Genomic DNA, 17,101 nt, shown 5'->3' on the forward strand with positions numbered 1-17,101 from the left:
CCCGAACGGCCTGTACAAAGAAATTCCGCCCTTGTTGACGTCACATAGGCCCATACCCCCCTTTAAATATAGATTAATCTTTGTTAAAGCTGTGTTGTGTTGTTTAACATTTAATGACTCGGACAGCAGCAGATATTTATAGGCTGCTGTCACTTTAAAAGAGAATACACAGATCCAATATAATGATACACATCCAGTTTCTTTCTCAACTGTTTACATTCAGACATAACCAACTTTGAGAATACTAGCCAAGAATGGCATTTTGACATAATTTTGTGTGTGTGTCTGTTCAAGAGCAAGAAGATGCAAAAGAGGAATCAATTAGACTAGGTGTCAGTATCTGAAACAAGCCTCTCTGAATCAGTTTAACAAATCATTTGTGATTAGTTACAATTAAGTCACTTAACTTCAACTCTAAAAATAAGTAAACAAACTATCAGCCCACAGTGGTAGTAGATCTCAAGTGTGAAAGCGTTGAGAGGGTCTCTGCTTAAACTCACAGTGAATCGGTTCTTTTGTACTGTCCATTTCAGTGAATCATTGAAAACACTTTCTTTTTGTATCGCTATAATGTGGTTATAATATTTGTATTATTTCACATTGTCCTTAAATTCTTCTATTTCTTTTTTATCGCATTAGTCTTTGCAAGTCTTAATGTCTTGCGTTTCATTCAAACATAAAAATATTGTACAAAAGCAGTATGTTTTTGTTTAGCTTGTAGTTAAGACCAATTATTATTGGTTGGGAAAGTTAGTCCCTGTGGTTGAGAGAGGAGACTGTGTGTGTAGACAGAGAGACGTCTAGTCGTGTGGATTGGAGATTATGTTCAAGGTCAGGAAGCTGAACAGTTTTTTTCCAGTTTTTGGACTACATCAATTTATATATCACCATCTCTAACCCAACCCTGTTCAGTTTCCATGTTTTATGGGGACTTTCCATAGATATTATGATTTTTTTATACTGTACAAACTGTATACTATTTCCCCTAATCTTACCCATCACAGAAAACCATAAACTATTTTTACATTTTAAAAAGGGCACATTTTTATAAGCCGTTTTCATCATGAAGACCAAAAAATGTCCCCTCAAGGTCAGACATTTCTGGTATTACTAAATGTCCCCACAATGTAGGGTTTAACAGGAACGAACACACACACACACACACACACACACACACACACACACACACACACACACACACACACACACACACACACACACACACACACACTTTTTAGAGATGTCATATTCTACACTTTTGCATAATTTTATTTTTTGAAGTCCACTAAGTGAGGTTTTTCAAGGTTTCATGCACCAGAAGTTGTAATTTATTAAACACAGTTTTTTTTCTACTGTACCTTTAAGACTTCTATATGTAAATTTCCTCTGCTAGGATTAGTTAAGCATTCTTTTACCAGAATAGAGTTCTTGAGTAAAAGTCACATTCATTTTCATCATTGGTTTTATAAGCCAAACCTATTAGCCTTTAAAGACAGACATACTGTGAGCTTCAGATGTTGTTAATTGATGGTGTATGCTTTTGTTCAGCCTGCATTATTTAACCCTATTTTTAATCTGTCATTTGCAATGCCTCATGGGATTGTAGTTCTTTCCCTCATTAAAGCCAAGTAACTTTGTCTTTTTGTCTGATTTTCAGTTGTTTTTGCTTCAAATCAAAGTTTGAAGTGTTGTGATTTCTCCTCATGTCTGGTTGGTTTTGGTTCACGGCTTATACAATCTTTTATGAAAACTTTTTTTTAAATCCCTATGGGAAAAATCCCACGGTCTCTGAAAAAGTGGACGCACGTCGCACACCGTTGCTCTCTGTAGTTCTCATCTTTCATCAGGACTCACCAAGTGAATGGAATAAGTGATGCATAATTAATATGTAGATGTGTGTGGTCATATGGTTATGAAGCATGGTTTTGACATCACAATCATGATCTGCTTTTCAGTTTAGCTTCAATTTTCTGCACACTTATTTAAAAGTGGAAAACAAATTAAATCAAACTGTGTACTGTAGTGTTGTCAAAAGTCGGTACATTTGACAACACTACTCTACTGTAAAGTGGCATATTTTTTGATCAATCTTTAAAGATAAAATCTTTGTATTGATAAAATATAACATTGTTCGAACACATGCAGCTTTCTAGAGTGAAACCAGTGAATCTGCCTCAGTCTGTGCTGTCATTTGGCCTGCATGTGAATTTGGCATCATCCTCATATATTCTGATGTATTACATCAGCACGTTTGCAGTGCGGTTTTCTGTGCTGCGATGTAGTTGTTTCTCTGTAATAAAGTTATTCCTTTTCTGCTCCTAATTTCGAATCGGCATCTTAATTCAAACCACAACCCTCAATGATATAAACCCAAATTGTGAAATACTTTGGACCCCTCAGAAATGTTCTTTTCCCATAAAACTGCAGATCAGATCGAGAAGTCCTCTAAACCTCCTCAGAGAGAGCATTTTTTCATTTTAGGGGGGATCAGCCCCCAGTGAGGGTATGAAAAAAATGGTAACACTTTAGTTTAGGGTCCAATTGTCACTATTAACTACTAGCTTATTAGAATGCATATTAGGATATTGGTTGTTTATTATTAATTATATCATACTTATAAAGCAAATATTAATGCCTTATTCTGCATGACCATATTGTATATCCCTTAATCATACCCAGGATTAGGCAGGTTTATAATCACTGAGATCCTAAATCCGAGGGAGTTAGGGGGATTTGGGGGCTTGCTCCCCCGAGAAAATGTTGATTTCTATGATCTACATATGTGCATTTTAAGATGTTCTGAAGGCCAAAAAAATGGATGACAATAGCTTGAAAACCATGTTAGTGGGCAGATATGATGTCAGGGAAGAAAGCATACATATGGTTAACTGATATTTATGTTTTATGAGTCATTTTCGTAGACACGTTCATTTACTGAAGGCTACCAGGAAAGCTAGGTAACTGAGGCCACATCCACACGAAGCCAGAGCTTTCCCTATCCGATCTTTTTTTTCCCCTCGTCTCAAGAAATATCTGCCTAGACACGAAACCACTGAAACCGACTCAAAATGATGTAGTATACATGCCAGACCAGTGTGTGGCGCTGTCATTCTGCCACAGAGATACACTAAAAACAGAGAAGAAGAGTTGTGGCTAGAAGGGGTACAGCAACGGTCGGAAGTGAGGCAAAATCTGACAATAAAATAACCATGAATTAAATTTGCTACTACATAATAATGCAAATACAGTAATTAAATGACGCAGTATTGATGTGCGCGTGCCCGTAGTTTTATCCCTTCTAGTCTTTACCGTGTGGGACGTGGTGTGATTCACAAAATATACAGATTGGCTGTAGACACGAAAACGCAAGGGTGTTGGTTTCAGATTTATCCACTCTGGGACCCGGTTTCAAAAAATCATGCTCCTAAAATGCCAGATCCGTGTGGACGAAATGCTGATACGATACAAAATGTTTACATATACAGCAAAACGCGTCTCCGTGTGTTTAATAAATGAATTCACAATATGCACACATCTTATGCCCAATGAAGTCCCTGTGTTTGAAAAAAGCTGAGGTTTTTTAATTTACTACAAATGTAATTATATTAATTTACAATATGTACACATTCATTATGTATCTTATGCCTAATCTGGAGAAAACGGTGTTGTTAATATTCTTGTTTAATTAGCCTACATTATGAATAATTACATAGGACTATTTTCAATTAGAAATTAGACAAAAGTTTATTCATTTACCTGATTATTTTTGTCATTTGTTTAACATTTCTGACTTAAAGAAGCAGCTGTCAAATATGAAATGACCTATTTCTTACAGTCTATGGTTTAGCTACTTGCATAAGTAAGCTCTGCTAAAATCCGCGCTCAGCCTCAGCAGCGTCTGTGTGAACATAAAGCCCTCCTACTCTGATTTGATTGGTTTTCTCAAATATTTTGACATTGACGAGTGGTGACACACCAATGAGGTTTAGATGAGCGCACACACCTCTGCTTCTGACATGCGCCGCTACAGATTGAAGAACACGCTGATTAATGCAGACTAAAAGACGGGACAAAACCGAAGCCAGTTTCATATGTTTTAAAGGTTAATCTCATATTGTTTAGGGGGGCTGGGCTGAAGTCCCCCTAAAAATGGTGGTATCCCTCTATGTCTTTCCTTCTTAGGAAAAGTCTGTAGTTCTCAGACAGATTATATGATAAAAACATAAATTTCCTGTGTGATCAAAGTATGACACTTCTCAGATGAGCAGACTGACTGCTGTTGGCCTGCTTTGTTTGTGTTCCTGTGTAGGCGCTCAAGCTCCGACACGTTCCAGGTATTCCACACACAGGAAATGTTTAGCAGGTTAAATCACACCTCACAGAGAGTCCAGATCAGAGGAATCATCTCATTCCCGCTTCTACACTCAATGAGTTGAATGTAAAGAGAGACGTACCAGTTTCTCTTCAGATCTACAGAGCCTTGGTGGAAAAAGTGTGTGTGAGCGAGAGAGAGAGCTGGCATGGATTTGTTCATTCAAAGTTTGGAGCCCGTTCTGAGTCTCTCTCAACAAAATAATACTTAATTTAGTCTAATTTAACTCTGTCTACAGTTGGATTCATTTTATATTGAGTTTCCCCTCAAATTTCTGCTCTCAGACTGATAAAATATAATTAGCGGAAGCCAGTAAGATCATTTTACTCAAACCCAAAGTTTTATTGTTCCTCTCTCACAGTGATCCGGCTTAATCCGCTTTCACTCTATCCTATTTCTCACACACACATTTAACTCCATTAATCCAAAAAAGATCATACACTATTTAAAGGCATATTTTTTTCTCTTTTGTCGTTCCAAATCCGTGTGAGTGACTTTCTTCTGTGGAACACAAATTATTAATTAATAATTTCAAAATGTCAAGAGGATTGCTTGTCAAACAAAAATAAAAGGGGGCGGTTGGACTTTAAGCTCCAAAGTAAATGAGCAAAACATTAGTCCTTTATATGAGGGAAGACCAAAGTCGATATTTATTGATAATGTCTACCACCGTCATAGTTCTCAAATCTCATTTGACCTCATGCTTAGATATTTCACATTATGACATGCTTAATGAAAGAAAATGTCATAATAATCTCATAACAATAACCCAAACCCTTTTTTTGGAATGAAATGTGGGATGAATACATAATTGCATTTTTGGGGTGAAGTTAACTTAACTAAATTATGGATAAAATCTAATCAATTCTACACAATTCAAATGTAATGAAATCTTCATCAATTGCTCACCCTCGTGTCGTTTAGTTCATCTTCCAAACACAAATGAAGACGTTTTAGTAAATCTATCTATCTATCTGTCTCTCTGTCTATCTCTGGCTGTCTCTAGCTAATGTAATCATGCTAAAATATGACAGCAATGTGTTTAATCTTGTTAGCACATGTTAAATCATGCTAGCGGTGTGCTAAATCATATTAGCAACGTGTTAGCAATGTGTTAAATCGTGCTAGCAATGTTAAATCATGCTAGCAATGTGTTAAATCATGCTAGCAATGTGTTAAATCGTGCTAGCAATGTGGTTAACCGCACTAGCAGTGTGCTAAATCATGCTATCAATGTGTTAAATCGTGCTAGCAATGTGGTTAACCGCACTAGCAGTGTGCTAAATCATGCTATCAATGTGCTAAATCATGCTATCAATGTGCTAAATCATGCTAGCAATGTGTTAAATCGTGCTAGCAATGCGGTTAACCGCACTAGCAGTGTGCTAAATCATGCTATCAATGTGCTAAATCATGCTATCAATGTGCTAAATCATGCTATCAATGTGTTAAATCATGCTAGCAATGTGTTAAATCGTGCTAGCAATGTGGTTAACCGCACTAGCAGTGTGCTAAATCATGCTATCAATGTGCTAAATCATGCTATCAATGTGTTAAATCATGCTAGCAATGTGTTAGCAAGGTGCTAAATCATGCTAGCAATGTGCTAAATCATCACGAACATGATTTAAACTTTAAACTTCAAATTACTTTGTCTCAAGTTCTCAACTTTATCTAGTTGATACTGTATACAATCACATACTGAGTTCAACTTTCTTATAACATGGTTAGTTGACCATGACCTGCAACAAGCAAGAAAAAAACTAAAATCTGGAAAAAAAATAATAAAAAGTATAATAACATAATAAAGTCTCCTTTATGATTGTAGCTTGTTTATTAGACGGTTGTTGTAAGAGCAGCCACACTGCTGGACTGCAACCCCCACATTTTGTAAAACCACTGAAAAGATTAATCGGATGCCAATTTTTTTTAACCTTCTGACTAAAATGGACTATAAAGAATGAGTAAATCTGCAATAAATGATTTTGTGTGTGCGCAGTAATTGTTCTGAAGTGATTTTCTTTTTAGCAGACAAGGGCTGCCTTCACCGGGCTGATATTCTAGCAGAGAGGAAGCTCTTCTTTGGCAAGACTGTAGAGAAACTGATTACAGCTTGGGTGTTTTGGTTTCTGTGATATGTCCACTGTTTTTGCAATAACTGAAATACTGACCTGTGTTCTAGGAAGGGGTCTCATCTTAATAAGGCACATAATAAGCAGCCTTAAAGGTTATGAATGTAAACGAGCAGTTATTGTGTGTTATTAGCTGTAATTGATGTTGTGTGTATGGTGTCTCAGGTGTACAGCACGTTCTCTAATGAAGACTACGACCGGAGGAATGATGATGTGGATCCTGTGGCGGCGTCTGCGGAGTACGAGCTGGAGAAACGGGTGGAGAAGATGGACGTGTTTCCTGTGGAGATAGAGAAAGGTGAGGATGTCTTTCACAAAATACTTTGACTTGATTTATTGGTAAAAAAAACAGTCAAAACAGTTTAAATTTGAGATTAACCTTTAAAGGTCATATTCTGCACTTCTGTTGAATTTTTTGTTGTTGTTGTTGTTATAAATGTTATAATGTCATACAAGATTTTTCTGCACCAGATTTTGGACCATCGTCTCTATCGCGATTACACTCACGTGTCTCGAAAGCGTATCATTTGAATACGTTTTAAGTATTGCAGTTTAAAAACAAGTGATTTTAAAATGTTCAACTAGCCTGACGTCGTCATACTCAGATTCTAGTCAGAATATGAGTCTGATGCTCCATTGGGCTGTGATTATGGGACGTGTTTCAAACGAACCAGGAAAGAAAATGCCTCTGCGCTCAATTGGATAGACCTACAACCAATCAGAGCAACGGAGCGACACATAGTTGTCAACAGAACTTAACTGCACGCACGCTGGAAGAAGTAGAAGATGAAGATGAGTGAAAACGATCTTTTCCGGTGTTGTAAAAAGAATTTAAAGGGGCTATATGCGTTTTTCTGAAATTTAAACTCTGACACCTGTGGCCAAAAAACAGAACTGCTCTTATTTTCTGCTTGCTCTCGCAGCGGTGGTGACGTCACATCCGCAGACAGCGTGGGAAAAGACGACCCGCCAGAAAATAGGAAAAATAGGATACAGGCTTATAGGTGCACCCACTGTGAGCGGACAAGGTGTCAGTATGCTCATCAGGAGATGTTTGAGTAATAAATGGTAAAATAAAAAGGCTATTGTTACGTTTATTTTGGGGAAAAAGTTGCATATAGCCCCTTTAAGGATACACTGAGTGCTTACCAACACCATCATCATTTTTGAGAGAAATAGTAAAGGTGAATGGTGAAAGGTGAATACCAACAAGTTCTCTGTTTAGTGACTGAATTCAACCCAATCGCTCTTTGGTGACGTGATGATTACGTTACTGTTGATCGTCTGTCCATCATCGTATAAAGCCCGCCCTGACAATTTGATTGGTCCGAACAGCTCTGGTTCCAGCATAGTTGCTCCACAACGGATCAAGTCCAGACCGAACTTCCCGACCTCAAATGTTGTGGGCGGGGCTAAGTTCGGCTGGCATCCAGGCTACCGTTCAAGCACAATAAGCAGCAAAAGAGGAGGCATTTTTGAACAGTCAAATACACAAGTTTGTATGTCAAAATGCCTGTCTTTGCGAATATCCTCATAAATCCTCATCTTAAGTGAACGTAAATGGTTGAGAAAGAAAACGAATGTGTATCTTTATATTAGATCTGTGCATTTGCTATTAAAGTGACAGCAGCCAAATAAACCTGCATTGTTTTATTGTAGTTTTTTTGTCTTATTGCTTGTAATTATTTTCTTTGTTTAAATTCTTTAAAGTGGATATAAGGCCTTGAAATAAGACCCACTGCCCTAACGAAGGCCACATTTTGAGCATATGTCAATGTTTAAAAATTTTTTAACTTGTTGGTGTAACAATTTCTGAACAAAACACTATTTTAATTTAGTTCCAATTAGGGCTAGGTAAAAAATATAGAGGAACCGATATCGCTTCTTAAATCCCAAGAATCCATTAGTCATCCTGTTTTCAGATGAATGAAAGGAACATTGTAGCGCGCCTCCAATCCAATAAATCACAATCATCTTTGTGCTTTGTTACTGTTGATATGAAACATTTAAAATTACGTCCATTTTAAGACGAAATTCAAAAACATAAATACCATTTTGGCGCTGTGGCGTCGTGAGATCGCTCTGCTGCGGCTTAGCTCGAGAACCGGCAGCGCATGAACTGATCTTCTCTTCCGCCTTAATACCAGTTACAGCGCGAAATAAACATGAATGAGCTTCTGAAAGTGTGTTAAAAGATAGAGTACATCTTACCGAAATCCATATGTCACATGGAATCGCTCAATCAGTGTTTCAACCAGTAAAACAGCTTGTGAACGTCAATGTAACGCCACATTTACCTCAGAAAAACCATATCCAGTGTCCATAAACTCGTTAGTCAGCTAGAAACATTAACTCTAGAGAGGAGCATTTTGATAAATATATGCACCATATTTTCATTATATTTTTTTGTGTTCTTCAATATTTATTGCATATATGAATAAATCTGGCAAGTTTTTATGACAGCCATTTAAATGTTTATATATAAAAAAAAAAATATTTGGAGTAGAAATATGATTATGTAATTGTAAAGTTAATATTATAACTTTTATTATTATTATTATTATTATTATAAAAAAACATTATTGAGTGTAATTTAAGTGTTTGTATGTATTGTAGTTCATTTTTACCTTCAATATTATAGTAGGCTACAACTGACTCCCATAGTTTACAGCATTAGTTCAGAGATTTGTTTTCCTTGAAAATTTGCCATGTATTTTTACCTGATATATATCCATAATAATCGATATTGAATCGAATCAAAATCAAATCGAAAAGAGCAAAGAACAGAGAACGGCACTGAAGTCATTCTTAAGAAAGGAAGATGTGTTCAGAGTTTTGCCGACCGGATACGGTGAAAGTTTAATCTATCAACTAGCTCTGCTTCATCTTCCTCATTGCTCTGGTTGGTTGTAGCGCTATCCAATTGCGTGCAGAGGGACTTTGAAAGACAAGCGTTTATCCCGCCCCTCAGATTGAGCCCTGCCAATGGTGTGTTCCCAGACCCAACATCTTGATGTGGCTCTGGCTTGTCAGGCTATATGTCTGGATCAATTGTTGCAAAACTGATGTTCCTAATTCAATAAAAGTGTAATATGGCCTTTTCGTCTCTCTCTCTTCTCTGTGTGTAGGTGATAAAGGGCTGGGGATCAGTATTATCGGGATGGGTGTTGGGGCAGACCAGGGTCTGGAGAAACTGGGCATCTTCGTCAAGACCATCACGCAGGATGGAGCCGCAGAGAGAGATGGGAGGTGAGATCTTTAAAGTAATCAAAAGATTAAAGGTTTAGACCGGGACAGTAGAATTTCTCACAACAAGCAGTGATTTACTCATCAGGGCAGTAATTATTAGTTACCAGCTGTGACACATCTGGAACCTCACATGTAGCCTCCTTTACATGGAGTTTACTGTGGGATTTTACACCTGTTATCCATCACACGAAAAAACACAGGTCTGATTGCTTAGAGGGGCGCACACCTCTATTATATATATTAGAGCTGCAAGATAAATCATTTGGAATCTCGATTCAAACTTGCCGCTGATCCAGAGAGAGCTGTTGTCATGTGTAGATATGAAACCACTTCACAAACAGTCTTTTCAACGACACGGTATCATTATTTCTGTCTTATAATCACAAAAATACTGGGATTTTTTTTTCTGGGAGTTTAAATTATGACTGCAGCAATGAACATTTAATCAGAACGTCTAGTAAATTACATGTTATTTTGTTTAGTTGTCTGTTCAGAATTGTGGGAGAACAGTGATCTCTGTTTGTTACAAAAAAGTCTCAATTTATCCAGAATCGTGTAGCTCTATTACTGTATATATTATATTATCGTAATCAGACTATATATACACACAACCATCCAAAAGACAGTTTAAAATGTATTCAAATACCAAACATAACGTTATTTTAAAAGTGCAGTATGTAGGATTTTTGCAGTAAAATATCCAAAAACCACCAGGCCAGTGTTATAGATTTTGTTCAGTTGAGTACTTACAATATCCCAAATGTTTTCAACTATTTGTACATTTTTAAGAGTCGCCTGTTCCTCGGTTTCCGCTTTTACTGCCATTGAAACTGCCATGTCAAGCAGACTTTGGAACAAAATGAGAAATCATAAGAGGACCAGTCTCGGCGTGCCGTTTTTTTGAGATGTCGAGAGCTTTGCAACAAACTTCGACTTGACAGAGATGCCGTTCTTGCATGTGCTTTATTAGACAGGTGAGCAAATGTACACGTTATGTAGCTCAACACGATGAAATATTAGAAAATCATCAGCAGTGTTGGGGAAAGTTACTTTGAAAAGTAATGCATTACAGTATTGCGTTACTCACTTAAAAAGTAACAAATTGCGCTTCTTAGTTACTTTTTAAGGAAAGTAATGCATTGTGTTACTTTTGCGTTACGTTTTCTCACCTGGGCTGGGCTTGTTTTTTTATAATAATAGTTTTATTTTTGGGCAAATGTAAAGACCATTTCACATCAAAATTGAACTAATAAGGCTGAAGGAGATGCAAATTCATGTGTGTACAGTAGAGGGTGCAGCTCAAACAAACCTAGAATGGGACGCAGGAGTAGAAAGTTTAATGCTGCGTTTACACCAAACGCGAATAGAGCGTCAGGAGCGAGTGATTTCAATATTAAGTCAATGGAAAGGCATGTTGACGCGCGTCTGGAGGTCCTGCGGTGTGATGCACGTTTCGCGTGGCGCAATGGACGCGATTCCGCCTCATTCGCGAATTTGACGCGAGTTGAGCATCTTGCGCGATACGCACGAGTGGTGCTTTTTGTGCATTCACGCGTTTGAAGCGAATTCGCGTCTGACGCCAGAGTTGAATTTTTTTTTTACTTTTCCGTCAATTCGCGCCGCGTTAACCAATCAGGAGCCTGCTTGCTGCTGTCATGTGGCAAAGTGACGTGATGAGAAACCCTGCATAATTTAAAAATACTACTATTGTGTCTCAAAATGAGGTTTTAAGACTTTTTCAGCTGAGAATGTAGTTGTTTAAAGCTCAAATCTGTGGTTTATTTATAAAGAGAGCGCCTATTTAAAAAAAAAAAACCGATCTTGTGTTTTTGGAGTTGTGAGCTCCAGGCGATCAGCGGGCGCTCAGCGCTCATTAACCCCGGTGAGAGCAGCCTTTCCTCAGCCAGTCCTTCTGACGTTTGCTGCTGGCTCTGATGTCCTGTAGTGGTGCGTCTTGTGTGGATCTAACGGCCGATCTTTGGTGTCATGAATCTATAATTTGTTGTCTGCCAAATCGTTTTGACTGAGGGCAAAGAGAAGTTTCATAACTTTATTTTTTAAGGATATTTAGATATACATGCAGTGAAGATAATGTAGGAGTTGCCTGGACCACATTTGTGTGGCTATTAATGTTTAATATATATATTTTAATGAAAATGAAAAGAGGCAGAGTGGTATTTTATGACATATTTCTCCTGGAGCGCCTTGAACGCACGTCTATTTCGCTTCAAACGCTCGATTTTATACGCGCGTCCAATTCACTGTGGCGCGTGCGAATGGATTCAAAATGTTCAAGCGTCAAACTAGACGCGGTAGACGCACCAATAAAAACAAAAAATCTAAAGTCATTTTTGCTTATGGTTTAATTTAATAATTCAGTAGCAAGATATTGGTCAATAAAGTGACATTAAATGCATCAAATATTAGTTTTATTTAACATATTTAATTATTGCAGGTTTGCGTAGTATTCTGATTTTGCATTTCACTGATTTTATTCATTTTGAGGAATTCTGAATCTTTTTTTTTTGTGAGATGAGAAAATGTATGGTCACATTTAGTCTATAACTACAATAACCATCATGTTCACACACAATGTTCACACTTACTCCCGACTTTTCTCCACATGGGGACAAGAATGGGAAAACAAAGTAACTTGCGCTACTTATTTGAAAAAGTAACTCCGATATTTTGTTGTAAATGTAGAAGTAATGTGTTACTTGAAAAAAGTAATCTGATTACGTAACTCAAGTTACTTGTAATGCGTTACCCCCAACAGTGATCATCAGTTTGAGGTTCTAATGTGGATGGAGCTACTGCTAGTCACATACAGCCAACAACACACAGAAAATAACATTATAACTTTCAACACACTCAAATACAGTTTAGATAGACCAAGTGAAACAGCATTGCGTTTTGTGCACTCACATCGGCTCCCTTTGTTTAGTCACGAGGCGTTAAACGATGAAAATCTTCCCGGTGTGAACAGACCTTTTGTTATTGTTTTAAAGAGGTTAGCAACCTCTAGCGGCAAAAAAAATACGTAGTGTAGCTTTAAAAAAAAATGTATCAAATAAATGCAGCCTTGGTAAGCATAAGAGACTTCCTTCAAAAACATCACAACATTAACATTAAATGGCATGCATGCTGTTTAACCCAGTCCCGGGTCATGTTGCAGCTGCAGGAGTGGTGGGCATGTCTTCCTGAGGGCGGCTGAAGCCGGACACACACGTTTGATCTCTCTGATGGGCTGTTGAACATGCTCTGTCCAAACACACTGCATTTATGTCTCTGTCACTGCACGGAAAACACACTCTTCCTCTTCCCTGTGAATCTCAGCACTCACTGCCAACTGCTGAAAGGCTTTTTAAAGCAGACTGTTTGAAATACTCAATGCTGTTTGGAAAAAGCAACCCAGCTGGGGATCGGGCCTCAGAGGTGTCAGTCGTAAACATGTTATGATGTATAGTTAGAGTGCAGATTAGGTGTGAGAAGTGTTAGCAGTTCAGAGAGCTGTGATTACTCATTCGTGGTGTCATGAACTTGTGCTTAGCATGTATTTCACATGTCACAGTGCAGCATTTAGCAGCACATTTACAACAGTGTGAAGTACATGGAATGAAAAGATCCAGATGTTTAACATGATTAACGTCCGGGTGTCAACTTTTAGAGTGTGGTTTGAAGCTTTGTTGAGGGCGCTGTGCGTTTTTGTAATCAGATATTAAAGTGAAATGTTACTTTTTGAGTTACATTTAATTTTATTTCATGCATTTACTGACAAATGCATCAAGTACGCCCGCCAAAAAGGCCTGTAAAAATGATATGATCAATAAGTCATGGCAACCTGTTTTTACATGACTTTAGCTCATAAAAACAAGTTAAGCAATTTCAACTTTTTTTTATAAGTTTTATAAAATGTAATAAAAGATATATATAAATTAGGGGTGTGCCAAAAAATCGATTCACAGAAGAATCTAGATTCTCATTTGCAACGATTCAGAATCGATCTGAAATGTCCAAGAATCGATTTAATAAATTAATTAGGGCTGGGCAAATTAACGCGTTAACGCAGGCGATTAATTTTTGCAGCTTAACGCATTAAAAGTATTTAACGCAAATAACGCGGCGTCCGTTTTTATATCCATTTTTGCTTAGCGTTACATGATCATCACGCTCTTATTCATGTAAATGCTTCCAAGCGCAACAAGAGAACGCGCTGTATGCCAATGTCCTGTGTGTGTGTGTGTGTGTGTGTGTGCGTCTTATGTCAGCTAATCAAGGGACACACACACACACACACTCCACGCACAGACAGACTCGCGTCAGTTTCTTGCTCACATCGAGTTCTCTTTTGCTCTTGAACAAACAATAACACAGAGGATTTTGAGTATTCTCATATTAGGGTCTTAAATTAGTTAAATAACGTCTTAAATGAACTTAGAGTTGTGAGGAAATGAGATGCGCGGGACAGTGCGTGAGATCCGCGGCTGTTCTTAAAGTGACAGGAGCACTGATGATGCCTGTCGTTAATGTTCATCAAAGAACAACGGGAACAGAGAAAATTGTAGCTTTAATGATGATTCATCTATATTTAATTACTAATAATACTAATCATTACTACTAATGAGTAGCAATTGAGAACCAGACAAAGTTTTTGATAAAAGGCACTTTCCTGAGAATTGAACTTAATAAATGTGAAAAAGACACTTTAATGTCTTCGTTTGTCATTCTGTATAGCAAAGCAGATGAGAGTAGATCATGATCAGAGAAATCATTATGGATAAAATCGAATCGTTTTGAATCGAAAATCTTTTTGAATCGAAAATCGATTATGAATCGAATCGTGGCCTCAAGAATCGGAATCGAATTGAATCGTGAGATGGTAAAAGATTCCCACCCCTAATATAAATTCAGTTTAATACAACTTAAGTTGAAATTAATTAATTATACAGCCCAGTTGATTGTACTTAAACACTTAAGCCAGCACTGAACTCCTTTTAATTTTTTTACTCACACACACACATACTCTCACACTCACTCGCAAACACACAGACACACTTGCACGCACACTCGCACGCTGTAAAAGTTAAAATAGTGGGTGCATTTTTTTTAACACTCACTTTTGTGTTTCGTGTCCCTCCGCCATTTTACGTTAGCGTGAGAAGTGCATATGCGACGAATGACGTCAGAGAAACGTCAGTAAGCTATAATCGTCTATGGCAGGGGTCTCAAACTCATTTAACCTGGGGGCCGCTGGAGGTGGACTCTGGGTCAGGCTGGGCCGCATCAAGTATTCCAAAAAAAAGTGTTTCAAGTATTCCAAAAAAAAGTAGCACAACTGGTCCAATCTTCTCAATCTTTATTATTAACAGTTCTTCAACATGAATGTTTCTTCTGAACATGAACTGTTCCTCTGAATTTGAACTAAATATAGCCTATAGAAATTAAATCATGTAATATGAAATAATGAATGATTTTAATTTTATTTTAAATAATAGACTAATTCACAGCAAGGCCGTAACCAGGTCAAACAGAACAGTGAGCTAATTCTAGTTGGGAAATAATCTTTTTGGGACTATTTGTAAATAATATTTGCATTAATTTGTGTCAGATATATTATTAGTCTCGATATTCAAATTTTTGTCAACTGTGTCAAAGGTTTTGGGTTCTAATCCGCCCTCATAGAGTTTTTCTTCATTAAAATCATTAAAACCAGGGGTCTCAAAAAAGTGGCCCGCGGGCCGCAAGTTTGAGACCCCTGGTCTATGGTGTATTACTGCATCCATGCAGAATCGCCCTCATCCGCATCGCAAAGCATTGATGCAACAATTAATTTCAACTCCCATACCTGTGTCTATACACTACATTTGACAAAATCACGCCAGAAACATTCAGTGTGTTTGTGCTGCCGCTGAGCCAGAGAGAGCAGTTGTCTTTTCAACCACACAGTATCATTATTTTATTTTACAATAAATCAAATGATCACAGAAGAACTGCGATAAAAGTTTATAATTCGGATATAAACACTGATGTCTATGGTAGCAATCAAAATAGATCAAATCACCTTTTGAATGTAACGATGCTGTATAAAAGGTTATCAATTATATCGTTACACCAGTAGGTGGCGATATAATTGTATTTGTCATTGAATCATTCATTCAAAAGATTAGTTAAATGCTGATTCATCCAGTAATTAAACAAGGGAAGTATTTTATGAGCGAGTCACTGAATCACTGATTTTTAGAAGGTAACTAAACCCTAAAACAACTTTTTTTAGTTAATGATCTGTAAGACTGGGGCTTTATTGGTGCTGTTCATTGATTCGAGTAAATGTTTTGACTTTTGGGTATCAAGTGTTTTAATTCTACAATCTATATGGTGTAAAAACGTCTGAGTGCTGCCCTCTTAAGGTTGAACAGTGGCTACTGCAGTTGAATTTTCCTATTGGACATTGTAGGTCATCGTGACGTATATTGGCTCTTCCAACGGCTCACTACCCAAGCACAAGCTCACCACGCCCTTAGCATAGGCTCAGCCCCTGGTAAAAAACAGCTTGTTCCGTCAAAACCACTGTAGCGCTTTCAAACCCCGACATGCAGCCGTATAGTCTAACTTTTATTTGAGGAAATCTGTTTATAATAAGCTATTAGGTTTGAACTTATTGGTCCTGCCCTCCTTATTGATTGCTAATTTGAATGAAAATACATTGCATGAATCTGATCTATTTTTAGTGTCGTTCAGTATAAGGATTTGACTGTTCATAGATTAGTTCAGTGGTCCATTCTCTCTTGCGCTGCTGCTTTGCTAGCATCGTCCGCATCGTGAGCTAACACAGTTTGAGCCAGCGGCTCGATTGATAAAGCTCTGGCCCTGTGCCTACAGACAATTCACCCTCCTCCACTTCAGGTGAAGGGGGAGAAAAGTCCTCTTCTTCAAAAGACCGCTCTGTTGCAAAGCTACTGGCGTCACTCCAGTCATCCTCCATCTTTGCGAGTCAGACAGCTGTCAATCAATCCGTCACTGCGGGTCTCAGGTTCACGCCCCCCGCTCAGCCCCGCCCTCGGTTCATCCCCTCTGTCTCCGCAGTATTTTTCAAATATTGCAAGTGGGTGGAGTTAAGCTCAGACCTGGGGTTGAGTTACCTTTAAAAAATATATATTTTTTAATGTTTAAATTATGATTGCAGCAATTAACATTTTTTCAGAACCTCTAGTAATTTACATGTTATTTTTTTTATTTTGTCTGTTCAGAATTGTGGGAGAATCGTGATCTCTGTTTAAAAGAAAAAAACTGTGATTCTCAATTTATCCTGAATTACCACTACCAGATATAAAAAAAATGTTTTTGAAAG

General features: G+C 37.6%; 1 protein-coding gene across 2 annotated transcripts in view; it reads left to right on the forward strand.

Annotated features, from left to right (window-relative positions):
- ppp1r9ala (protein phosphatase 1 regulatory subunit 9A-like A) overlaps window positions 1-17,101 on the forward strand; it is a 106,860-nt gene that overhangs the window by 51,221 nt on the left and 38,538 nt on the right. For both annotated transcript variants that reach the window (XM_079822463.1, XM_079822464.1), the window contains exons 3-4: window positions 6,670-6,802; window positions 9,633-9,753. In XM_079822463.1, coding sequence (XP_079678589.1) covers window positions 6,670-6,802; window positions 9,633-9,753 — 254 coding nt within the window. The remainder of the gene's footprint in view (window positions 1-6,669; window positions 6,803-9,632; window positions 9,754-17,101) is intronic.

Source organism: Gobio gobio (assembly GCF_949357685.1).
Source record: "Gobio gobio genome assembly, chromosome: 7".
NCBI lineage: Eukaryota > Metazoa > Chordata > Actinopteri > Cypriniformes > Gobionidae > Gobio > Gobio gobio.